The sequence below is a fragment of the Castor canadensis genome, chromosome 15 (assembly GCF_047511655.1).
Source record: "Castor canadensis chromosome 15, mCasCan1.hap1v2, whole genome shotgun sequence".
Taxonomy (NCBI): domain Eukaryota; kingdom Metazoa; phylum Chordata; class Mammalia; order Rodentia; family Castoridae; genus Castor; species Castor canadensis.
Genome location: NC_133400.1, coordinates 50,825,024 through 50,852,566, shown reverse-complemented (window position 1 = coordinate 50,852,566; position 27,543 = coordinate 50,825,024). Strand labels below are relative to the sequence as shown.

At 34.2% G+C, this 27,543-nt stretch overlaps 1 protein-coding gene and 1 non-coding gene across 2 annotated transcripts in view; one reads left to right on the top strand and one right to left on the bottom strand.

Moving 5' to 3' along the window:
• The window catches only part of Ccdc7 (coiled-coil domain containing 7), a 137,318-nt gene that overhangs the window by 44,924 nt on the left and 64,851 nt on the right, over nt 1-27,543 (top strand). The window contains exons 9-11 of the mRNA XM_074055399.1: nt 2,932-2,962; nt 3,403-3,492; nt 13,712-13,743. Of these exons, the coding sequence (XP_073911500.1) occupies nt 2,932-2,962; nt 3,403-3,492; nt 13,712-13,743 (153 nt within the window). The remainder of the gene's footprint in view (nt 1-2,931; nt 2,963-3,402; nt 3,493-13,711; nt 13,744-27,543) is intronic.
• On the bottom strand, nt 11,763-11,868 carry LOC141417641 (U6 spliceosomal RNA). Its single transcript, XR_012442292.1, has one exon. It is a non-coding gene; the product is annotated as a U6 spliceosomal RNA (small nuclear RNA).

Genomic DNA, 27,543 nt, shown 5'->3' with positions numbered 1-27,543 from the left:
AATTAGCACCATATGTCATGATGAAAGGTAGAATAATTTTTCCCTGAGACTTATTCCCTTAGGAAGAAATCAGAACATTCGTACTCTTCTATTAATGATTGTAGTATAGTATCTAGATAGGAAAATTACAGAAAAAAAGATCACAAAAGAAGATGTAAAAGTACCTCTGTTTTTACGTGACATGATGGAGAAGTTTTCAAGATGTTTTAAGGTTGCAATATGTAAAATCAATAAAAATATCAATTTTACTTCTCTACAATAGCTGTTATGGGTTGAATGTGTCCTCAAAAGATATGTTGCCTCCACAAAGAGTTCTTTCCTGCTGCTACTGCAAACATAAGTTGTTAAGATCATAATAGGGTATGGTGAGACATTAATCCAAAAACTCCTGTGTCTTGATAAGAATTAGAGAGGGCAGATAGACACAGAGGAAAGAGTCCATATGAAGGTTGAGTGAGAGATTGAGTTATGCTGCCTCAATCCAAAGACCATGGTTCATGACCATGACTCTATGAACACATTAATATTTGGCTTTTAATACTTTGTGCTATGATAAAATAAAATAAATTCTTACTGTCTTAAATCACCCAGATTGTGGTACTTTGTCACTTCAGCCCTACCACTAGCAACCCAACATTACAAAAGTGAAATAAAGAAATCAATTGTTTATAATGGCACTAAAGAAAATGTCACCAAATTTAATTAAAGAAGTCCAAGGAAGACCTGTGCACAGAAACAGCAAAATATCATTCAAACAACTTAAAGAGACCTCAGTAAACAGACAGACATCTCTTCTTCATCAACTGCTAGACTTCATATATCAAAATGTATTTCTCAAACTAAAGTGTAGACTGCATAAATCTCTATTAAAACCTCAGCTGAAGATTGACAAGTTAATTCCAAACTTCATAAGGAAATGCAAAGAATCCAAAATTATCCAAAGCCATCCTAAGAAAAACAAGTTGGAAGACTCACATTTCACTGATTTTAAAACTAAACACAAAGCTACAGTAATCAAGGCAATTATAGTACTGACATAAGGATAGACATATAGATCATTAGCATAGAAATAAATGTCCAGAAAAAAGCCTTGTGTTTATCTGTAATTGATTTTCAAAATAAGATAATTCAGTTGAGAACAGAATAGTGTTTTAAACAAATAGTACTTGGACAACCGGATGTACAGTTGCATTCTTTTTATCATTTTGGGTCCCTTCTTTACACCATGCACTAAAATTAACTCCAAATTATCAAGACCTAAATTTAAGAACCAAAGCTATAGCTCTTTTAGAGGAAATCTTGGTGACCTTAGTATAGGTAATGACATGAAAAGCACAATTAGCCAAATAAAAAAAAATTAATAAATTGAATATGTTCAAAATAAAAAAATATTTTACTACAAATAATACCACTAAGAATATGTAAAGACAACTCAAAGTGAGAAATATTCAAAAAGAAAATGAGAAATATTCAACTCTTACACCTAAATGCTAAAAAGATAAGTTACTCAATTAAAAGTAGGCAAACAAACTGAATAGATATTTCACTAAAGTAAAAGTACAAATAGTTGATGAGCTCAAAAAAGATACTTAACATTTTTTGTCATTAAGGAATTGAAAACAAAAACTACAATGAGACATTACTTCATGTAGTAGGATGACTTATGATAACAAAAGATAAGCAGTAATAATTGTTAGAAGGATGCAGAGAAATTAAGACTCTTATACATTGCTGGTGGAAATTTAAATGTTGTATCCAAAATAGAAAATGCTGTAATTTCCTCATTATTCTATATATGGAGTTAACATATGCTTCACAAATTCTATTTCTTTTGTACATGAGAGAAATGAAAAGATAGATCCATTAGACAAAGGAAGAAATAATCCAAATACACATAAACTGATAAATCAATAAATAAAAGGCTGTGTGTGTGTGTTGTGTGTGTGTGTGTGTGTGTGTTTGTGTTCCAAATGTTATTTGGCAGTAGAAAGGAACAAAGTACTGATACATCAGGGATTAACCTTGAAAAGGTATGCTAACTGTAAGAATCCAGTCTAAAAAGACCACATTTTATATGACTCTATTTATAGGGAATATCTAGAATATGAAAATTTGTAGAGACAAAAGTATGTTATTGACTTACAAGGCTGAGTGAGTACAAGTAGGAATTAAGAAGGAATATACATGGGTGTGGGTTTGTCTGTGAGTTACTAAAATATTCTAAATTTATAGTGGTGATGGTTGCTCAACATAGTCACTATATTAAAAGCCTTTTAATAGAGCACTTTAGAAAAGACTGGATTGCATGGCATGATAATTATATCTTAACATACCTATTATAAATTCTTATTTAATAAACAAAGAATTCATTTGTCAAAACTATGATTTATAGGGTTTGGAATTTGGCAAACTGTTCCATGAGTCAAATCTGACCTTTAGCTTGCTTTCATAAATGAAGCTGCATTATTTATCAGTAATTTACAGCTGCTGTTGTAGAGTTCAGAAGTAGTGGCAGGAACCATCAGGCCTGCTTCTTAAATGTCTATTATTTGACTCTACAAAAGTGTTTTTCAATTCTTCCTATGGAATATTAATTAGCATTTTAAAAGAATTAGAAATATCTTAGTTTATCAAATATAAATAGACCCGAGACACTATGTTAAGTGAAAAAATTAGTTGTGTGAATAAAAAGACAAAACAGAAATTCAACCTGTTAACAAAAATCATGCAATATTATGTAATTGCACTGGAAAGAAAACAATCCAGAAGTATCTCTTTGGGGGTATTGGTATTTAAGGTCATGGTCAAAATGTACACTAAACTTTATTTGTATTAGCTTAAACACTGCAAAGAAAATGTGTAAATGTGTTACAAAGATCAAATATAAATGTCAACTATACTACATTATAAATATTTTGGCCTGTTTTTCAGAGCTTTGCAGGATCAAGATTTGTTAGAGACAGTAAGTATAAGACTCTCAATTTGAAATTTCACTTTGTACTTGAGTTCCTACTAGACTCTAGACTCTAGAAATTGCCATTTAACATTATCCTAAATAGAGGTCCAATGCCTAATCAGTTTATTAGAGATTTCTACCAATCTATGTAATAGAAATTTTTTACATTCATTTCATTTTCCTGGACATTATTGTCAGTAAGGAAAACTTCACTTCTGAAATATTAAAATGTAACATCCTATAGTCCTCTGAAGAGTTATATTAATTACCAGTTCTGGTTTCTTGACTTTTATCAATCCTAATAATAGCTTCACTATACAGATTAATACCAGTGTTTCATTATTTTGATGAGTTATTGAAGACTTTCTTAATAATTAAGTACTCAAGTTTTTTATATTGAAATTTTTGCCCTTCATTACTACTAAAATTATGACATTTGCTTTTAGAAATATAAAGAGATGCAAGATGATTTTGATCTGTTATCAAATGAGAAATCAGTGCTGGAAAATGAACTTAAAAAGTTGAAAGCTGAAGAGGTTGGTAAATTTTTAGTAGCTTATAATGGTATATAAATATACACAAATATATACATATATATGTATATAAAACAAAGCTTATTGTTTTACGGAGGAAGCAAAGTGATATCTAAATGTTTATAGTTTGTTTCAGTATTAATAATTTGCAGCAGTTTTACTTAAAACACTAAAATAATGTTGTCTTCTAAATTTTCATGTTAGCTTTCAAAGCCAAAAGAATGTTATAAAAACTAGATGCACAATTTAGCATTCTGAAAGATATTTCTAGGTCAAATATTAAACTTCATGAGATTATCAGTAAAGTAGGGCTTTCACATACCTTTTAAACACATTTTATATTACTCCATGCAATCAAGTAATATGTGAGTCCCAGCTTATTATACCAAGTAGAGTGAATAGAAGGTAAAAGATTTGTTTCCTTTTGTATTTTCTCTTTCTCCTTGACATTTTCATGAAGTTTATACATTCAAACTATAGATAAAAATCTAATAGAAGTAAATAATATTAACCACTTAAGAAGTATGACTTCTTGTTTGCATTAACTTTAATTAAAACATACTTTAATTCTTGAAAATGAGGTGGTTTTGGAAGATGGGCACTTTAACACTCGTGCTTCAGATGTCAAGACAATACTTAGAAGGCATTGGAAGTGCCAACTTGAGTGTGCTTGGTCCCAGGGAGCCCTGGGCAGTGTTGCAGGGAAAGGAGAGCTGCTTGCTCCTCAAGGCCATTACACTTTTGTGCCAGATGCACTGCCCCTCAAATGTGACTACACTTATAAATGACCAACTGGTCACATCCCTGTCACCACACACAAGGATGAGTCTCTGCATTCTGACAGCCCAGTGCTAGCACAGACACCAGGAAGGCAGGCAGGACTGCTGCCTGCCTGTGTGCAGAGGCATGAGCACCAGGCATGAGCACCGGAGAGTGCAATTCCTGGTTGGTTTTGATGTGAGGGAATTCTGAGACCTTTGGCAGCTTTGTTTGTCTTGTGTGGTGTGAGCACCAGGCAAATGCAGCTCCTGGTTGAAGCTGCCCTCCATGCAAACTTTTAGTAAACAAAGCCTGCAATAATAGCCAGCAGGCAAGCCCCTCCACCAGAGAAGAGAGTAGGAGGCAAGGAGCTGCTCTCCACATGAACCTTTAGTAAATAAAGCCTGCAAAAATAGATGGCTGACAGTCGGAGGCAGATGAGCCACTGCCCGAAATAGGGAAGACACAAACCTGTCTCCTGTCCCAACAACCTGGCAGGACAACAACAGAGCTACTGCGTAAATATCACACTAGGACTGGATGCTGAAGGAGTAACACCAGAACTAACAGGACGGAAACTTCACTGTTCATGAACCTGGAATATGTTTTTTTTTTTCTCTTTCTCTCTAAGTGCTTGTTTAGTTCATTGTAGGTGAGTACACCATCTCTCCCTGTTAATTTCTTTGGTTCTCTAATTTTTTCTTTCATTTCTTTCTTTTTCTTCGTACTCTTTCTTTCTTGATCTCATTACTTTTACTCTTGTAAGCTAGCTAATCTAAATTACACACTGAACAGGGACAGAAACAGCACCAAGTGGAATGATGGGAAGATGACAAAAGGGATGGAAACCATTCTTCCCCCAAAAATAAAGTAGTACAAGATTAGAGAAAAATGAAGAAAATGGATACCCAGTCCCAGACCCCAACAAAACAAAGAAAGACTATCCCAAGGAACCCAACAAAGCCCAGAAGAACATCCAGAAAGAAGAAGTCCTGCAAGAAAACACTGAGAACGTCATGGAGATTTTACTAGCCAAGGTCAACAAAAACGTACAAGAGGCACTCAAGAAATTCCAAAACAATAAAAATAAAGAATGTGAGGAGACACAAAAACAAATAAGTGAACTCATAGGTGCCCTAAATAAATACCAGAGTAAAACAGAAAACAACAGAGAGATAAGTGCTTTACAGACGAAAATTGACAATATTAAAGAGGAAATGACCCATGATATGGAAAACCTCAGAAAAAAGAATGAAACTGAAAGACAAAACACAATGGAAGGCCACTCCAGCAGACTAGAACAAGCAGAAGACAGAATCTCAGAACTCAAAGATGAAATGGAAACTAAAGGAAAAACTGAAGGGCTATTAGTCGAACAACTCAAAACCACTGAAAGGAATATGGAAGAACTCACCCACTCCATCAAAAGACATCATTTAGCAAACTGGATTAAAAAGGAAGTTCCAACAATCTGTTGCTTAAAGGGGAACCATTTCATTGACAGAAACAAGCAATGGCTTAGGGTGAAAGGATAAAGGAAGATTTACCAAGCCAATGGCCCACAAAAACAGGCAGGAGTAGCTATACTTACCTCAGACAAAGTAGACTTCAAACCTACATTGATCAAATGAGATAAAGAACATTCCATATTAATAAAAGGGGAACTACACCAAAAGGAAATAGCAATTATCAACCTATATGCACCCAACATCAGTGCACCCAATTTCAGCAAACATACTCAGAAGGACCTAACAACATATATAAACTCCAACACAGTGGTAGTGGAAGACTTTAATACCTCCCTATAACCAATAGATAGGTCATTTAACCAAAAAAATCAATAAAGAAATCCTAGAATTAAATCACACTATAGATCAAATGGACCTAGCTGATGTCTACAGAATATTTCATCCAACTTCTGCACAATATACATTCTCCTCAGCAGCCTATGAATCCTTCTCTAAAATTGATCATATCTTAGAGCACAAAGCAAGCCTCAGCAAATATAAGAAAATAGAAATAATCCCATGCATTCTATCTGATCACAATGAATTAAAACCAGAATTAACAACAAAAACAAGAGTAAAAAACATGCAAACAATTGGAAGTTGAACAACACATTGCTCAATGATCAATGGGTCATTGATGAAATTAAAGAGAAAATTAAAAGTTTCCTGGAAGTTAATGAAAATGAAAACATGACCTACCAGAACCTATGGGACACAGCAAAGGCAGTTCTGAGAGGACAGTTTATAGCCATAAGTACATATATTAACATGACAGAAAGATCTCAAACTCCTAGAAAAGCAAGAACAAGCAAATCGCAAAACAAGCAAAGGAGAGAAATAATAAAAATAAGAGCAGAAATCAATGAACTAAAAACAAAAAAACATACAAAGAATGAATGAAACAAAAAACTGGTTCTTTGAAAAAAATAAAGAACATTGACAAACCCGTGGCAACCTGAGTAAAATGAGGAGAGAAAAAAATCCAAATCAGTAAAATCAGAAACTCAAAAAGGTAGATAACAATAAACACCACAGGAATCCAGGAAATAATCAGAGATAACTGTGAGAACCTACATTCTAATAAATTTGAAAATCTTGAAGAAATGGACAGATTTCTAGATACTAATGACCATCCAAAACTGAACCAAGAAGATATTAATCACCTGAATAGATCTAAAACACAAAATGAAATTGAAACAGTAATAAAAAGTCTCCCACAAAACAAAAGTCCAGACCTGATGGAGTCTCTGCTGAATTCTATCAGACCTTTAAAGAACTAATACCAACCCTCTTTAAACTGTTCCACGAAATAGAAAAGGAAGGAAAATTGCCTAACTCATTTTATGAAGCCAGTATTACACTCATCCCAAAACCAGACAAAGACACCTCCAAAAAGGAGAACTAAAGGCCAATTTCCTTAATAAACATTGATGTAAAAATAATCAATAAAATAATGGCAAACTGGACCCAACAACACATCAGAACGATCATTCAGCATGACCAAGTCAACTTCATCCCAAGAATGCTGGGGTAGTTCAACATATGCTAATCAATAAATGTAATACAGCACATTAATAGAAGAAAAGGCAAAAAACACTTGATCATCTCAATAGATGCAGAAAAAGCCTTCGACAAGATCCGACACCACTTCATGATAAAAGCTCTAAGAAAACTAGGAATAGAAGGAATATACCTCAATATTTTAAAGGCTATATGTGACAAACCTACAGCCAACATCACACTTAACAGTGAAAAACTGAAACCCCTTTCCCTAAAATCAAGAATGAGGCAAGGGTGTGCACTATACCCACTCCTATTCAACATAGTACTGGAATTCCTAGCCAGAGCAATTAGCAAGAAGAATAAATAAAAGAAATACAAATAGGTAAAGAAACTGTCTAAATATCCCTATTTGCAGACGATATGATCATATACCTTAAAGACTCAAAAAACTCTACCCAAAAACTCCTAGATAACTTTAACAGCTACAACAAGATGGCAGGATACAAAATCAACTTACAAAAATCATTAGATTTTCTATATACCAATAATGAACAAAGTGAGAAAGAATACATGGAAACAATTCCATTTACAATAGCCTCAAAAAAAAAAAAAAAACCTAGGAATAAACTTAAAGGATGTGAATGATCTCTATAAGGAGAACTACAAACCACTGAAGAAAGAGATGGAGGAAGGCTATAGAAAGTGGAGAGATCGCCCATGCTCATAGATTGGTAGAATCAACATACTAAAAATGGCTATACTACCAAAAGCAATCTACATGTTTAATGCAATTCCTATCAAAATCCCAATGACATTCATCACAAAAATTCAACAATCTACCCTAAAATTTGTTTGGAAACACAAGAGACCATGAATAGCCAAGGCAATAGTCAGAAAAAAGAACAATGCTGGAGGTATCACAATACCCAACTTGAAACTATATTACAAAGCAATACCAATAAAAACAGCATGGTACTGGTACAAAAACAGACATGAAGACAAGTGGAACAGAATAGAGGACCCAGATATGAATCCACGCAACTATGTCCACCTTATTTTTGACAAAGGCACTAAAAATATAAGATGGAGAAAAACAGCCTCTTCAACAAATATTGTTGGGAAAACTGGTTAACCATCTGCCAAAAACTGAAACTTTATCCATGTTTATCAACCTGTACTAGTATCAACTCAAAATGGATCAAGGACCTTAATATCAGACCCAAAACTCTAAAGTTTGTACAGGAAAGAGCAGGAAACACTCTGGAAGTAATAGGTATAGGCAGGGACTTCCTCAGTAGAACCCCAGCAGCTCAACAACTAAGAGAAAGAATGGATAAATGGGACTTAACAAAACTAAAAAGCTTCTGCACAACAAAAGAAATGGTGTCTAAACTGAAAAGACCACCCACAGAGTGGGAGAAAATATTTGCCAGGTATACATCAGACAAAGGACTGATAACCAGAATATAAAGGGTACTCAAAAAACTAAACTCTCCCAAAATTAATGAACCAATAAAGAAATGGGTAACTGAATCAAACTGAACTTTCTCAAATGGCCAAAAAAACACATGAAAAAATGCTCACCATCTCTAGCCATAAAGGAAATGCAAATCAAAACCACACTAAGATTACACTTCACCCCTGTTAGAATAGCCATCATTAAAAACACCACCAACAACAGGTGTTGGTGAGGATGTGGGGAAAAAGGAACCCTTGTACACTACTGGTGGGAATGCAAGCTGATGCAATCACTCTGGAAAAAAAATTGGAGGCTTCTTAAAAATCTATACATAGATTTGCCATATGATCCAGCAATCCCACTCCTAGGGATATACCCAAAAGAATGTGACACAGGTTACTCCAGAGGCACTTGCACATCCATGTTTATTGCAGTGCTATTCACAATAGTCAAGTTATAGAAATAGCCAAAATGCCCCACTACTTACGAATGGATCAAGAAAATGTGGTATTTATACACAATGGAATCTTACTCAGCCATGAAGAATGAAATCTTACCATTCACAAGTAAATGGATGGAACTGGAGAACATCATTCTGAGCAAGGTTAGCCAGGCTCAGAAGACCAAAAATTGTATGTTCTCCCTCATATGTGGACTTTAGATCTAGGGTAAATATAGCAATGTGGTTGGACTTGGGTCACATGATAAGGGGAGAACACACACAGGAGGTATGGGGTTATCTAAGAAACCCAAAAACATTATAGCATTTGATGTCCCCACCGCAGAGGAACTAATACAGAAACCTTAAAGTGACAGAGGTCAATATGAGAAGGGGATCAGGAACTAGTTAAAAGGTCAGTTAGAGGTGAATCAACCTGGGATGTAACACATTTGTACATGGAAGCAACGGTAGGAATCTCTCTGTATAACTATCCTTATCTTAACTAGCAAAAAGTCTTTGTCTTTCTTATTATTGCTTACACTTTCACTTCAACAAAAATTAGAGATAAGATGAGAACAGATTCTGCCTGGAAGCGAGGTGGGGGAAGGGGGGCGAGGGGAGAAATGGCCCTAACAATGTATGCACATATGAATAAACGATTAAATAAATGTAACCACCATGAAATGTGAGAGATTTTCTATTTTGACATGAAATATAGCATGGAAGTTGATTAATAGAATGGAGGGAAGTGAATTATTACCATATCATATATCAGATAAAGTAATTCTAATACAGTATTATCAATTTTCTTGAAAAATAGGCTTCCTTTTATTAACTCAATTATCTCTCAATAAATTTATTTTTATAGACAACCAAGCCACATTCAATTCCTATTCTTGTCTGGCAAACATTAATCACTGTTCCTGTGACTTGGTTAAGGGTTTTACTTTCTTTTTATGTAAATGGGAGAAACAGAGTCAGGTGTTAGAGTAATTTGAAGCATTGAAAGAAAAGTTGAATAGCATGTTTGGTGACCGGAAGAACCAGAGCAAATCTGGAAGTGAAAACTACAGAAATTCACAAACAGCCACCACTTCTGCTCTTTCAGGAAGCCTTTAGAGATGGAGTTTATAGCTATTTCTCTGTATCCCATAGGATATTCAGTCTGAAATTATCCAGCTCCACCTACTCTGAAGATTTAAGATAAATCCTGAGATCTTGTAGGCAAGACAAATTACCATGTTGCTTACAAGACCTTATTTATTTTTAGCCTTTGCACTTTCATGTAAATTTTATGGCAAAATTGTCAAAATTTATAATTGTACTGTTTCTGAACATTAAATTGTGGAGAGGTTTGAAATCTCTGTTATCTTGATACATCTTTTTGAACATGAAATGGCTTCACTTTAAAAGGCTTTATTTAATACCTTACAATAAAATGTTTATACTTTTCTTCATAAAGCTCTCCTTTATTTAAGTTAGATTAACATTAGATGCTTCATATATTTATGCTATTTTAATTTATATCCTATAAAAAATTTTTCTAGCTGTTATAAAAGTACAGCAGAATTTTACATAATGATTTTTCCATCTAAAAATCTAGATGCACCGTCATGATGAATAGATTTTTATTTATTATTTACATAATCAAAGTACCCATGAACAATGATGTGCAAAAGTTTTCTTTCCTTCAAATTTATAGTTCATTCATATTTAATTTTCTTGCCTTGCTTAACTGTCAAAGAATCACTAGAACAATGTTTAATAGAAGTGACGGGAGTGGAGTTTTTCATTTACTCTTGGTTTTTACAGTTTTAAAGGGAAGATTTTCTTGTTTCAAATGGTCAGTCTTATTATCTGTTTCCTCTTTCTTCTCTCTTCTCTCTAAATCTCTGTGTGTGTCTCTCTTTCTCTCTCTCTCTCCTTTCTTTCCCCTACCCCCTGCCCAGCTTATTTGTGATTGTATCTTATAGCAGCACTCCACTTACTATTGTTTTCATATATTTTACTATATATTATATACATTCTAAAAATATTGTCATTAGGATTGTTGTACTATTACCTCTAAAATGATTTAAGAAATAATCAAATCACTTTATGTTTATCCACATTTACTTTTGAGAAATGCAGTCCTGTACATGTGATCTTTGACTCTGCCCATGTAATAATGGGCCTTGGGCCTGGAATATTTACTTACCAAGAGATAAAAGAGTTCATATAGCTTGTTCTGAGTTGTCACCTTTGAATCCTCCTTTGTTCTACTTAAGCATGTGCCTCAGTAATTTTCATAGCTGTTCCCAGCTTCATTATTTCAAACTCCCTAGGGGAGGATTTTTTGTCTTTCTTTTGTAGCAGGGAAGGAATACCATAGCCATTTGCTCTGTCTTGGCTGCCAGAGGACCAGCTGATCACTACTGAAGTCATAGGTTTGTTCTATGTGTTTTCCAGCACCAAGGTGCAATGGGTAGAAATTATTAGAGTGTTTTTCTATAACAGTTGTGTCTTCCTTAATCTGTATATTTCCATATTTCCAACTGGTATCATTTTTATTCTGCTGGAAGTATTCTTTTTTATAGTTTGATTTTGGGTTTTTTATGTAAATAAAAATTTGGAACACTTCAAAATTTGTGTGACATCCTTGTGCAGGGGCAGTACTAATCTTCTCTGTATCATTCCGGTTTTAGCATTTGTGCTGCTCAAGTGAGCACTGGATAGATGGATTGAATATCTTTTAGTTGTTTAGGTCTGTTGTTGGTATGTTATTTCCACTCTTTGATTTCTAAAACAAAAAAGATCCTTTTATCTTTCAGTTTTGAAAGTTGTTTTCTTTGCAGCAGGAATTCTAGAATGACTTTTCTATTCTAGCACTTTAAAAATGCTTTGGTTTTTTTGGGTTTTTTGCCTTCTGTCTTACACTGTTTCTAAAAGTCTTCTTTCCTCCTTTTTCTTGTACATTATATAATCTGCTTTCTTCATTGGTCTGCTTTTAGGGTTTTTTTTTCTTTATCACTTCTTTTAAATAATTTGATTATGGTGTGTTGTCTTGAGTTAGTTCTCTTCATACTGGTGTGAGTTTGAAGGGTTAAAATTTTCATCAATTTTTTTAAATACCTACATTATTTCTGCAAATATTTATTCTTTTCCACTACCTCTTCTCCCCATCATGAACGCCCACTCCAAGTGTGTTACTCCATGAAAAGATGTCCTACAACTCAGTGATGGTGATCTATCCTTTATGCTTTATCCTTTATGTTTTAGTCTTTTTCCCCCTCTCATTATTTTAGTGTTTATCTGTTGGCAATATATATAATGCTTACTTTTAAGTCAGAATATTATTTGGGATGTAACTGTTATTCATTAAAACTCATTACTCTTCCAATTTCCCATATTTGTTCAGGAATTATTTGATGTATTTAACTTGTGATAACTTTGTAACTATAGCACACTTGGCCAATATTGGAAGTTTTAATCTAAAACAAGAAATAGCTGCATATCTTAAGAGACATATATTATTAAGCTCACATAAAATTTTAACAATTTATTTGTTAAATTTCTCTCTATTTTTTTATAAAAAATAATCAAGAATGCTTTAGCCAGTCCTGGTGGCCCTTATCTAGCACCCTGGAGGCGGAGGCAGGAAGATCATGAATGTGAGACCTGAACTTCAGTGAGATCCTGTCTTAAAAACAAAGAATATTTTAAAACATATGTTTAATTCTTCTATAATATTTGTTTTGAGATGCAAATTTGTTCCAAAACTGTTGCACAATTTGAGTATAATTTGAATTTTCTGTGTGATTGAGTGTTGTTTCATCTATGAAAAGAAAAAGAAAAACACTAGTGAGGGCAGAAAGCAGCATCTTTGATTCCCTGAGTGTATCAATTACTTCACCCACTCACAACTGGTGTTCCACATTTTTATTCAATTTCAAATAACCCTCCTTTCACCGTATAGTTACTCACAAGCTATAACCCACCCACTCTCACTTCCACAGAAAAACATCCAGGTCTTTTTTAAGAGAAAGGGCTATATGGTCTCATATGTTTACATATTCTAAACCATGTAACTGTAAAAACTGCATAATTGACTGTTGCTATTTAAAATTTAGTATCATTGATGGTGCTTCTGTATGATGTGCTTCTAACCCTCTTCCCCCGTAGATGCTACAGGTCTTATTGTGTATGTTTGAATAGTCAGGTGACTTTCAAGAAAGCATATTACTCATTACAGGACAGGTGATTGCAGGTTATTATATGAATTTAATTATTTAAGAATATATTAGCTTCTATACAATTTATATTCAATAAAGTACACTTACAGAAATGCCCAGCTGCATCATTAGTTTTCTTTTGCTTCTAATCATGTAATTTTCCTTGAAACAGAAGTGACTGTCAAAGTAAAGTAGAAATCTTAGTAATGTGTATTATTATACAGCTCCTTATAATTTACTATATGATTAAACATTTACCTCTGGTTTATGTAAAATTACACAGAAAACAAAGACTTCACCCAAAGAAGACATAACAAAAACTGGAAAAGCAGAGAAGAAAAAAGAAAAGAGAAAATATGAAGAATCAGAAGAGTAAGAAATAAAGATACATAGTAATATTTTCTTCATTGTTAATATATTTTTCATTATTTACAAATAATTTAATGTCATATAAATATATCTTATTAACAGGTTTCTTAAAGCATAAAACTTTCTAGAAAATTCTTACTTATATAAGTAGACCAGGATTGTGGGAAATAGCTAAAAGGGAAAGAATGAAGAGCTATAAATGGAAGAAAGGAAGAGAGTTAACAGCAGAATGTTTAGGAATAGGTAAACAGAACTAAATATTACAATAATTATAGGAGAAAAAGGACTTAGTTTCCTCAATCATGTAGTAAATGTTTTGTAATGTTGACCCCTCAAATCAAGTACCCAGAAGTTGTTCTTTTATACTGGAGTTCTCAATTGCAATTATTTTATATTACCATATAATAGTTGTACAAGGGGATACATTATGAAGTTAACATGTGTTTACAATATATGTTAATTAGATTCACCCTCTGTATCAGTTTTCCTCATTCCCCCCTTCTTAGAACAATTTCAAAAGGTTTCATTCTTCTATTTTCATACATCAATACAAAAATACATTCTCCATATTCAACTTTCTTCACCTTTTCCATATGCCCTGGCCCCTCCTACTGGCCGACCCATGAGCAGGACTTGTTCTACCTTCCTGTCCTTCAGTTTCCAAGTGTACATTGATAGTTCATTGTGGGGGGGTTGTCTTAGTATTTCAGAAATGCATATACAGTTCCTTAATCAGATTAGCCCCTGCCATTATTTAGTCTTTCTCAATTGGCTCCTTCCCCTATTATTAGACAACTTAAACTGCATTGGGTTATATTATCTTCACACACAGATGTAATAGTTCAATATTTTTTATTAACTCACATTCTCTTTGCTTGTCCTGTCTCCCCATAGTCCCTTCAGATAGACCCACTAATATGATCGTGTTCTTTCTTTCTCTTTCTCTCTCTCCCCCCATATATAATCATGTATGTATTTATGTGTGCATTTATCTTATGAGTCTACCTTCCACATATGAAGGAAAACATGTGACATTTGACTATTTGAGGTTGGCTTACTTCATTTAATATGATATTCTCCACTTCTATACATTTACCTACAAACAACATAATTTCATTCTTCTTTGTGGTTGAACAATACTCTGCTGTGTATATATACTACATTTCCTTAATCCATTCATCAATTATAATGCATCTGTGCTGTTTCCAAAAGCTTTGCTATTGTGAATAATGTTGCCATAAACATAAGTGTGCAAATGGCTCTATCATATTCTGGAGTAAATTCCTTTGGGTAAATATCCTGAAGTGGTAACACTGTATCATATGGTAGGTATATTTTTATTTTTTGAGAAACCTCCATACTGCTTTCCATAGTGGTTGCACTAATTTACATTGCACTGTTCCTTTTTCCCCAAATTCTCACCAGCGTTTGTTGTTGTGTGTGGTATTGATGATAGCCATTCTTACTGGAGTGAGGTAAAATCTCAATATTTTGATTTACATTTCCTTAATAGCCAAGGATGTTAACCATTTCTTCATGTACTTATTGACTGTTTTTACTTCTTTTTTGAGAGTTGTAGGTTCAGTTCATTTGCCTACTTATTTGGTGGGTTGTTAATTCTTTGCACTGTTAAGTTTTTGAGCTCCTTATATATATCCTGGTTATTAATCCCTTTCCCTAGCAAAAATTTTCTCCCATTCTATAGGCTGTCTCTTTAGTCTGGTAACTATTTCATTTGCTGTACAGAAGGGTTTTGTTTCATGCAGTACCATTTTATCAATCCTTTTTCTTAATTATTAAGCTACTAGAGTTCTATTCATAGTTATTACCTATGCCTTTGTGGTCTAACATTTTTGCAGATTAATTTCAAAGTTTCTGACCTTACAATCAAGATTTTTAATCCACTTTGAATTGATACTACTACAAAGTGAAAGACTAGGATCTAGTTTCAATCTTCTACATATGGATATCGAGTTTTTTGAAAATCACTTGATGAGGAAGTTGTCTTTTCTCCAAAGCATGTTTTGGGATCCGTTGATGAAAATCAAAAGGCTGTAGTCTGTGCCTTCTATTCTGTCCCACCACTCTTCCTCTCTTTTTTTGTGCCAGTACCAAGCTCCAAAGTATAGTTTGAGGTCAGTCAGTTATTGTGATACCTCCAGCATTGCACTTTTTGCTCAAAATTTCTTTGGCAATTATTCAAGGTCTTTTGGGCTTCCATATAAACTTTAGGATTGGCTTTTCTATCTCAGTGAAGAATGTTGTTGTAATTTTCATGTTGATTTCATTGACCATATGGATTGTTTTTGGTAATATAGCCATTTTCACAATAGTGATTCAGTTGATACATGAGTATGGGATGTCCTTCCATCTTCTGATATCTTCATTGATTTCTTTCTTTAGTGATTTATAATTTTCATTGCGTAGGTTTGTCATTCCTTCATTAATTTATTTCTAGATACACTAATTTTTAGGAGCTATGTGAATGTTATGATTTTCCTAATTTTAGTCTCAGACTGTTCATTGTTTATGTATACAAGTGCTACTGATTTTGTGTATTCATTTTTCATCCTGTTACATTGCTGAATATGTATTTGAGATCTAAGAGATTTTTCATAGAGTTTTTAGGTTTTTCAGGTATAAGGTCATGCCATCTTTAGATAGGGATAATTTGACTTCTTCCTTCCCTATTTGAATACCTTTTATTTCTTTCTCCTGTCTCCAGTAATATATTGAATATGTGTGGGGAGATTGCACAGCTTTGCCTTGTTCATGAGGAAATAGTTTCAGTTTTTCCCCTATTTAGTATAATGTTGGCTGTGGGTTTATAATACATAGCCTTTACAATGTAGAGGAAAGTTCTTCTGTTCCTACTTTCTTCAGAGCATTTATTGTGGAACAATGTTGAATTTTGTTTAAGGCTTTTTTGCCTTTTGCATCTATTGAGATGGCAATGTGGCTTTTGTCTTTGGTTCTGTTTATGTGCTGTATTTATGTTTACTGATTTGTACATGTTGTACCATCCTTCCATCCCTGGAATGAAACCTAATTGATCATGGTGTATGATATGTTTAATGTGTTATCTGATTCTGTAGACAAGTAGTTTATTGAGAATCTTTGCATCTGTATTCATCAGGGTTATTGGCCTATAACTTACTTTTTTGATGTGTTTTTATCTGGTTTTGGTATTAAGGTAATACTGGCTTCATAGAATGTGTTTGGTAGTATTAGTTTCTTTTGTATTTTATGGAATTATTTGTGAAGCATCATTATTAGTTCTTAGGTCTGGTAGAATGCACCATGGCAGAAAAGGTCCTGCCTGGGGCTGTTGGTATCAGTGGGAAGGGGGAGGAAGTGGCATGGAAAAGGGCCTGGGAGGGTGAATATAGTGCAAATACTGCATACACAAATATGTTAATGGAAAAATTATGCCTGTTGAACCTATTCCAGGCATGGGGGGAGTAGGGAAAAGGGAGAATGCCACAATGTACCCCCACTCAGCACAAAAATTTTAAAAACTATATTCCTCTTGTTTAGAAAATAAATAAATCATATTCACCTTCTTAACTTCCTTCTTTTATCCTCCCTCCCACTTATACAACCTCCACTTAGCATGACCTGTTTTTCATTATATTGTTTGTGTTTATATTGGAACCATATCCCACATATGGGAGAAAACATGCAACCTGTGGCTTTCTAAAGATTGCTAACTTCACTTAAGATGGTGTTTTCCTTTTCCATCCATTTGCCTGCAAATGACAAATTTTCATTATTCTTTATGATTGAATAAAATTCCATTGTATATAAATACCACATTTTCATAATCCATTTATCAGTTGTGGGGAAACTTGGCTGCTTCCACAGCTTAACTATTGTGAACAATGCTGCAATAAACATGGGTATGCAGGTGCCTTTATTATAAACTGACTTAATTTCCTTCAGGTACATCTCTAGAGATGGTATTGCTGGATCATATGGCAGTTCCATTTTTAGTTTTGGAAAGGCCTCCATACTGTTTTGCATAGTGGTTTTACTGATTTACATTCACACAACAGTGTAGAAGTGTTCCTGTCCCCCACATCCTTGCCAATATTTGCTGTTTTTGTTTGTTGCTGTTTGTGTTCTTAATGGTAGCCATTCTAACAGGAGTGAGGTAGAATCTTAATGTGGTTTTTATTTGCACTTTATTTATGGCCAGGGATGGTGAGCATTACTTCACCATCATGTGTTTTTTGGCCATTTGGACTTCTTTCTTTAAAAAACTCTGCTCACTTCGTTTGCCCATTTCTTCATAGGGTATTGATTATTTTAGGAGTTTAGTTTTTTGAGCTTCCTGTATGTTGTTAATCAGTTTTCAAATGTATAACTGACAAAGATTTCTACCATTCTGAGAGCTGGTTCTTCTATCTGGTGACCATTTCTTTTACTGTGTAGAATCTTTTTAATTTCATGTACAGGCTGAAAGACATGGATCTAGTTTCAGCTTTCTGTAGGCAGATATCCATTTTCCCCTGAAACATTTGTTAAAACTGTTTTTTTTTTTTTTTTGCCATTTGTGTTCGGGCACCTTTCAGAGGAGTGTAGCTATATGTATCTGGATCTTCTGATCCACTGGTCTTCATGTCTGTTTTTATTTGAGTGCCAGTCTGTTTTTATTGCTATGGCTCTGTGTATAGTTTGAAGTTGGGTATTGTGATACTTCCAGGGTTCCATTTTTTGCTCAGTGTTGCCTTGGCTATTTGCAGTCTTTTGTGCTTCCAAATGAACTTTAGGGTTGATTTTTTAATGTCTATGATGAATGTCATTGAGATTTTGATGGGGATTGCATTGAACATGTACATTGTTTTTTATAATACAGCCATTTTCACAATGTTGATTTTGACAATCAAAGAGTATGGGAAATCTTTCCATCTTCTGTAGTCTTCTTAAATTTCTTTCTTCAATGGTTTATTGTTTTCATTGTGGACGTCTTTCACTTGCTTTGTGAAGTTTATTTCTAGGTATTTAATCTTTCAAGGCTGTGTAAATGGAGTTGTTTTCCTGTATTCTTTCTCAGTCTGTTCATTGTGGGCATATAGAAAGGCTACTGATTGTTGTAAATTGATTTTGTATTCTGCTACTTTGCTGATACTGTTTGTAATATCTAAGCGTTTCAGTGGAGTTTGTGTGTATTTTAGGTCTAAGATCATATCATCTGCAAAGAGGGATAGTTTGACATCTTGCTTTCCTGTTTGTATTCTTTTTATTTCTTTTTCCTCCTTTATTGGTATGGCTAGGATTTCCAAGACTATGTTGAATAAGGGTGGAGAAAGTGGACACCCTTGTCTCATTTCTGACCTTAGAGGAAACAATTTCAGTTTTTTTCCCATCTAGCATTATGTTTGCCATTGGTTTGCCAGATATAACCTTTATTATATTGGGAAACATTCCTTCTATTCCTAACAGAGCTTTTATCATGAAAGGATGTTAAATTTTGTCAAAGGTTTTTTTCTGCATCTATGAGGTGATCATGTGGTTTTGTCTTTGCTTCTCTTAATATGCAGTATTACATTTAATGATTTGTATATGTTGAAACATTCCTGCATCCCTAGGAAGTAATTGACTTGATCATGGTTTATGATCTTTATAATATATTGTCGAATTTGGGTTGCCAATATATTACTGAGAAATTTCGTACCTAAATTCAGTAAAGAAATTGGCCTATAATTCTCTTTTTTTGTTGTGTCTTGTCTGGTTGGGGATGAGTGCAATACTGGCTTCATAAAATGAGTTTCCCAGTGTTCCTTCTCTTGTATGTCATGGAAAAGTTTGAGGAGGGTTGGTATTTATGCTTCTTTAAAGGTCTGGTAGAATTTTGCAGTGAATCTGTCAGGTCCTATACATTTCTTTTTTGGGAAACTCTATTGCTGCTTCAATTTCACTGTTTGTTATATATCTATTTATGTGATTTATAGCCTCTTGCTTCAAATTTGGATGATCATATATGGCTAGAAGTTTGTCCCTTTCCTCTCAGTTCTCCAATTTATTTGAATATAGGTTCAAAGTAGTCCCTAATGTTTTTCTGGAATTCCTTGATGTTTGTTGTTTCCTCCCCTTTTTCATTTCTAATTTTATTAAGTTGGGTCTTTTCCCTCCTCATTTTAGACAAATTTGCTAAGGTTATATCAGTATTATTTATCTTTTAAAGAACCAACATTTTGTTTCATTGATTCTTTATATGGATTTTTTTATCTCAATTTTGTTGAACTATGCCCTTATTTTTATTACTTCTCTATTTCTGCTAGTTTTGGGCTTTACTTGTTCTTGCTTTTGTAGGAATTTGAGATGCAGTATTGGGTCATTTATTTGCATGGCTATAGAGTTTACCATTAGCAATGCCTTTATTGTGTCCCATAGCTTCTGATAGGTTGTGCTTTCATTTTCATTAAATTCCTCCCTTATTTCTTCAATGACCCCCTGATCATGAAGTAATGTGTTGTCCAGTCTCCAGGTGCTTGATTATTTTCTGCTGTTTCTTTTTTGTTGTTGAATTCTAGTTTTGTTGTGTTATTCAGGGGGTTATTTCAGTTTTCTTTTATTTTTGAAGACTTGCTTTGTGACCTAAAATATCTGTTTTGGAGAAAGTTCCATGGGCTACTAAGAAGAATGTATATTATGCAGGATGGAATACTCTGGAGACATCTGTCATTCCATTTGATCTATGGTGTCTTACAATTCTAGAGTTTCTTTGTTGATTTTTGTCTTAGTGACCTATCTATTGGTGATAGCAGAATACAGATGATGCCCACAACCACTGTGTTGGAGTCTATCTGTGTTTTTAAGTCCACTAGTATATGTTTAATAAAGTTGAGTGTACCAACATTGGGCATGTATAGGTTAACAATTGTTAATTCCTCTTTATGTATTTCTCCTTTTAATAATTTAGGTTTGAAGTTTACTTTACCTAATGTAAGTTTTGTTTCTCCTGCCTGATTTTGGGGTCCATTGGCTTGATAAATCTTTTTCCATCCTTTCAGCCAAAGCCAATGTTTTTTATGTCTGTAAGGTAGGTTTCCTGTAAACAACAAATTGTTGGGTCTTCCTTTTTAATCCAGTTTGCCAATCAATGTCTTTGATGGGGCAGTTGAGGCCATTATCAATCAGTATTAACATTGATAGGTATGTGGTAATTTCTGCCATTTAGTTGTTTTGTTGTGTGTGTGCAACTAATTCTATGCTGCTCTCTAATTACTTGTCTGCTATTCTCTTGGGATTTAATAATTCCCATCCTTTCATGGGTATGTTTATTTTACTTTCTGTGTGTAGGATTCCTTTCAAAATCTTTTGAAGGGCTATATTAGTGGTCATGTATTTTTTTAGTTTCTGTTTAATCATGGAAAGTTTTTATTCTTCCTTCAATTTTGAATGATAGCTTTGCAGGGAAGAACATCCCAGTATTCAAATTGTTTTCTTTCAGTGATTGAAAAACCTCACTCCAAGCCCTTCTTGCTTTTAAGGTTCCTGTTGAAAAATCTGCTGTTGTTTTGTTGGGTTTGGCTTTGTATGTTATTTGATTTTTCTTCTACAGACTTCAATATTCTTTCCTTGCTTCCTGTGCTAATTGTTTTAACTATAATATGCTGCAGAGATGTTCTATTTTAGTTATGTCTGTTTGGTGTCCTGGAGACTTCCTGTACTACTTCTTGAAATTTGGAAAATTTTCTGCTATTATTTTGATGAATTTATTATCTGTACCTTTAGCTTACACGTATTCTCCTTTTTCAATGGCCAAGATTCATAGGTTTGGTCCTTTGATGGCGTCACAGGGGTTTTGGGTATTACTTTCTCAGCTCTTCAGTCTTTTGTCTAAGTATTCTTCTGCTTTTTTCTTTAATATATATTTGTCTTCATGCTCTAAATTTCTGTCTTCTACTTTTTCCAGCCTGTGGGAGTAGGAGTGGATTTCAACTATATTTTTTATTTGACTTAAGGAATTTTTGTTTCCAAGGTTTCTGTTTAATTCTTTTTTTTCAAGACTTTCCATATCTTTGTTAAACTCCTTTTTCACATTTTGTACTGTCTTCTTTATTTCATTTGTCTCTTTTCTTTTTTAATTTCCTGGGTTTTGTTTTAGAATTTGTGGATATCCTTTTTGTGTTCATTTAGTTGTTTCTGCTTCTCAAACTCCATATCTATGTTCTCTTGAGATTTATTGAGTTGTTTTTGAATGTCTTCTTTAAGCTCATTAAACAGTCTTATCATCATTTTTCTTACCTTGGCAAGGATTCATCCCCTTCATTTTCCACCAAATCTTTGTGTGATTTTTGCCTTTTAAGAATCAGACTCTTGGGCTTCTTTTATTCTGCATGTTTCTATTTTGAACTTTGCTCGTGTGTTACTGATTAGTTAGTTGGGGATTTTAATCAACTGTTATCTTTTCCTTGACTAAATTTCTATGCTCTGACTAACATAGTTATTAGCTATGTTGTCTTAATATTTCTGTTCACTGACCTGGAGGTGTAACCTATCAACTACCAATCTAGTTATTTATATAATATGTAAGGCACTTGGCAATATTATCCATAAACAGCTGGTACTGGGGAGATAACAGTTGTTTGCTTAGAGATTGAAACTTAGATGATGAAAATCATGGAGTTAGAAGAGAAGACAGGGAGGGGAAAATGGAGTGAGGGGTAGAAGAGGTGTAGGATGTGGGAGCTATGGGATAATAAGGCCCTAATGTGTGTAAAGGTGCAGTTCAGTCATTGTGGGTAAGGATGCTATTGTCAGAATTTGCAAAGGCATAGGATGGATGGGGGTAATGTGTAAAGTTGGTGTGGTAGTCTATACAGTGAGTGATTAGTATGGAGGAGGTAAGGACAGTAGGGTGAGAAGGAGAGGTAAGACAGGAAGATAAAGAGAAGGAAAGAAGAGAGAAAAATTAAAAAGTGGGAGAGAGAAAGGAATGTGGAACAAGAGAGAGCTAAGCAAATTAGAATTTCACCAGAATGGAAAGATGATAGGTAACAAAAAAAGAATAAGAAATTTTTTCAAATTTTTTTACTAATTCCTGAATTTCTATTGCTTTTTATCCAGATTGAGTCTTGTGCTCAAACAAACTAGTCTTTATTCTTGAGTTTGTTTCTTCTGGTTGGCTAGTTTATTGAATTGATCATGTTTCCTAGCTCTCATGGGTTATTCAGTTCCCTTTATGAGTTTTATTCTGTCCTGATCTCTCAAAAATTTTATTGTTTTCCATCCTCTTCCATGTGAATTATTCTTACCATGACCATCTTTTGTAATGCAGGCTTGGTGGACATGAACTGCTTTAGCTTATCCTTTTCTTGGGAGGTCCTTATTTCTCCATTGAGGTTCAAGTACAACTTTGTTGGATATAGTATTTGTGGTTATCTATTATCCTCTCTCAGAGTTTGAATTATATTGCTCTATGCTTTCCTAGCTTTTAAAGTTTGTGCTGAGAGGTCTGAGGTGGTCCTTATGTGTTATCTTTGTATGTAAGCTGGTGTTTTCCTCTTGCAGTTTTCAGTATTTGTTCTTTGTTCTCTAGTTTTGACATTTTAATTATGGTGTTATTAAACATGGGGTTATTCTTTTCTGGTCACATCTGTTTGGGGTTCAAAATATGTCTCATATATAGGTGTATATATTGTTACATAGATTTGGGAAATTTTCTGCTATGATTTAATTGAATAAGTTTCCTATGCCTTTAGTTTGTATTTCAGCTCCTTCTTCCACCCTATGAATTCTTAGGTTTGGCCTTTTGATTGTGTCCCAGAGTTCTTATATGTTGTATTCATGTGTATTAATTTATTTCTTTGTGGTTGTTTACATTCAATAACTCCTCAGTCTTGTCCTTGGTCTCATATTCTTTCTTTGGTTTGACCTTGTCTGCTGATAATACTATCCATTGTGGTTTTATTGGATTTATGTGGTCTTCATTTCTTACATTCCTACTTAGTTATTTTTCATAATTTGAATTTCTTTGCTGAGTTTTTCTTCCAGGTTACTGCTTTTCTTGTCTAGGTCTTGGACTGATATCCTAACTTCATTACCATGTTTATTTGAATCCTCTTTGAGGTCACTGATCATTTTCAATAGTAGGCTTCTGAATTCTCTCTCAGACATTTCAGCTAATTTATTAATCTTTCAATTCAGATATTGAATTGTTGTGTTGGGAGTTTGGAGGTGAAACTTTGCTTTGGTTTTCCTTATTAAAATTTCTACACTGTGATTTACATATCTGTTGATCTAAATTTCCTTTTACTTCCTCATATAGGCAGATAACCTACTACAGTAACAAGGCTAATAATTCAGCAATAAATCATGTATTTTAATGAGCAGGGAACATTTGGAACCTTTATCTATCCTCCACCACTGGGGTGGTATGAGAGTAAAATTTTGGTTTCTAAGGGAATAGTCTTGGAACTTAACACTGGTTGACAGATATAGGATTGGAAATTGTGTATTATGAGGATAGGGCATGGGGAAGGGAAGGGAGTGGGACCAATGGAAAACAAGGGAGATAGGTAAAGAAGATAATTGTAAGAAAGAGCTTTACATACTTATAACAGGAAAATAGAAAATAGTTTGAGGAATAGGGAGAAAAAAGAGAAGAAAAGAAAAAGTTTCCAACAATTAGAAATGAAAATTTTTGAAAAATAAATAAATAAATTAAAAGAAAGAAAAAGGAGAGAAACAGAATAAATTAGATGAAGGGAAAAAAGACAAAAAAAGAAGGCAAAACAAACAAAAATTCCAGTTATATTTCCTGTTAGAGAGAAGTGTTGTTGGCATTACCTGTATTTGTCCAAATTAGTCCTTCTTATCCTGATTGTTATGAGAACAGCTTCAGGAGGGTGGAGTTGCACCTCAATCTTAAGGTGAAACAGAGGCCTCAGAGGAGGGATGCTGGAACAGCACGATTGACATGTTCTTAAAGAGCTTTGTCCTCCAAGTTCTTTGGTGTTTTTGAGGCTTCCATAGACATGAGGGTGAAGCTGCCTGTTAAAATGCATAGAGATCTGAGCTGGCAGGGGTACTTGCACTGTACCCATGCTCTGTACTTGCTCTGTGAGTAGGGTGCAGGTAGCATGAAAGGGTGGGGCCACCAACTTCTGGGCCTTTTGCTGTTTTTCAGATTGCCCCAGTCAAAATTTTGCCCTCTCTATATCTGCCTCTTGTCGCAGTCTTCCATGCAGAAACTGTGGTTTCAAGACCTGGAACTTCCTTGGCTGAAAACTTTTAAATTTCCAGTGTTGCTAAGTTTTGAAACTCCCTGCTTGTACTTGTTTGCAGTCAAGCAGCTGCTCTAACTTGAGTTGTTAGTCAGTGGGGGCTTGGTATTTTGGTTTTTTAATTGACCTTATTCAGAAGAGGTACTATGGCAAGATTGGGTGGGGTCACTGACTTATGTGCATTTTTGCTGTTCTCCTAGTTCCTGCTATCAACACTGAGATTGCATCTGAACCTATTCCATACTAAGTTTGCCTCTGGTGACAGATTCCTATATAGACACTGTGCCTAGGAGTCCAGAACTTCCTGGGCTATGAGTGTTCAAGACCCCTAATTGCTCAGTTTCAAAACTTGCCTGTCCACAAAGAGCCTCTGATGTCTTAGCCCTCTGATGGCAAAGGCTAGGTCCTTTGTTTTGGAAATTTTCCAAAAGCAGTCAGGCCAATTTCCTACCCCAACTCTCTTTTAACTTCTCCACTTGCTGAAAGCTGTGCAGCCAGGTGTCTCAAAACACCCAGAGCAGTGACTGATCCTTGTTCTCAAGATCACTCAGTACTTCAGACTTGATCAGGAGACCCCTCTTAAGATGGTGCCTTGCCAGAACTCTCTACGGTATGGGAAATAAATGATTGTCTTGTCTACACCTGATCTTTCATGCAGGAGAAATTACTATTCCATCATATCCCTGCATTGGGGTTACGGTTTGCAGGTGGTATCGTTACTGTCCCAGGGCTACATCTGCCAGACTGTAATGGCAGCTATATAGCTTATCTTGAGGTGGAGTCTTCAGCTTCTCCTCTCCTGTAGGAGCTGGGTCTGGAGTTCTGCTTAGGAGCCACAAATTGTTTCACTATTTAGTCTACTATTTTTTTTATTCACCACATTTTTTCAGATAGTCTGTCACTCTTTGTGCTTTTCCATTCTCTTGCTTTCTTTGGCACGTCTATATGTAGTCTTCTTTGTTATCCAAACTCTCATTCATGGAGTCTAATAGGGAAAGCTTCTACTTCTCCACCATTTTGCCTGATCCTATACCAATAATATGTATTTATTGTCATAAAAATGGTTTTCTATTTTTATTTGTGTGAATTGTAAAGTGGCTTTATTACATGAATATTTTTGTTATTATTATAAAATAATCATTGCATTTTGAACTGGCTTGACAAAATCCCAATTTAAAATGTAGTTTTACAAAGAAACTACGAGTTCAATCTTCAGAGTGCTATAAATTCTGAAAAGAAATTAATTGGAAAAGTGGTTTGACCTTTGACTTACAGAAGAAAAGTGATCAGAGAAGAAAAAATATAATCTTATTCTTTGATAATCTCAGTCACTTCATATTTTAATCATACCAATGAGATATAAATACAAACAATATTATGAAAAACAGTTCATACTAAAGACAGGTCACATATAAGAAAAGGAGGGTAAAAAAGGAAGTTAATAAAGTAACTATAGTTGATGTACTTCCTATACAAAAATGAACATAGAATTTTAAACTTCTTTAAATCACCATAAGAAGGGGACAAAGGTAGAAAGGAGAAAACTAGAGGGTATAAACCAATTCAGGTTATAACACGTAAATACATGAAAATCTCACAATGAAACTCCCTGTATAGCATTCTTAAACAAACAAAAATATCATTCAATTTTTATAAAAGTGGAGAACAGAAAGGCAAAACAGGTCCTGTCTGGGGGGAGGGGTTGTACCAGATGGAGGGGGTAAAATATAAGGAAAGGGTGTAGGAGTGTGAATATGGTAGAAATATCATGTACACATGTATGTAAATGGAAAAATGAGACCTGTTGAAACTATTCCAGGAATAGGAGCAGGAGAATAAAGTAGAATGATGGAGGGGGTAAATCAACTATATATTGTAAGAACTTTGTAAATGTTACATTGTATCCCCAATACAAAAACAATAAAAACAAAAAAAGAACTTGAGAAGAAAAAATAAAAGAAAGGGCTTGAGAAATGTTACTCAATTATTTGCCATTTAAGGTATATTGATAACACTTTTTAAAATAATCAAATTCTTTAAGAAGTTTTTATTCCTTTAGAATGGCTTAAAGTCCACCTCAAGAAAGAAAAGTAGTGATGCATTTTCAAATATTATGATACCTTTTATTTTCTATTAGCATATAATAGTTGTACATAGGGGGATACATGTGACATTTACATATGTGTTTATAATATAGCTTAGATTCACCCCTTCCATCATTCTCCCTAATCCTTTCCCCACTTCTTAGAATAATTTCAACAAGTTTCACTATTCTATTTTCATACATGAATCCAATGTATATCCACCACATTTGTTCTACTTCACCCTTTCATTATGCCATCCCCCTCCCACTGGTACCCACCTTCAGAAAGGACCTGTTTTACCTTCCTGTCCCTAGAGGAGTCACCTTGCTATTTCAGACACATATAGATTTTGTTTTAATCAGATTAACCCCTCTATTACTTACTCTTTCTCTATTGTCCTGTTCCCCTATTATCCAACACTTACAGTGCATTGCATTATATTATCATCATACATAGATGCAGTGTTTCAATATTTTTCACTGTCA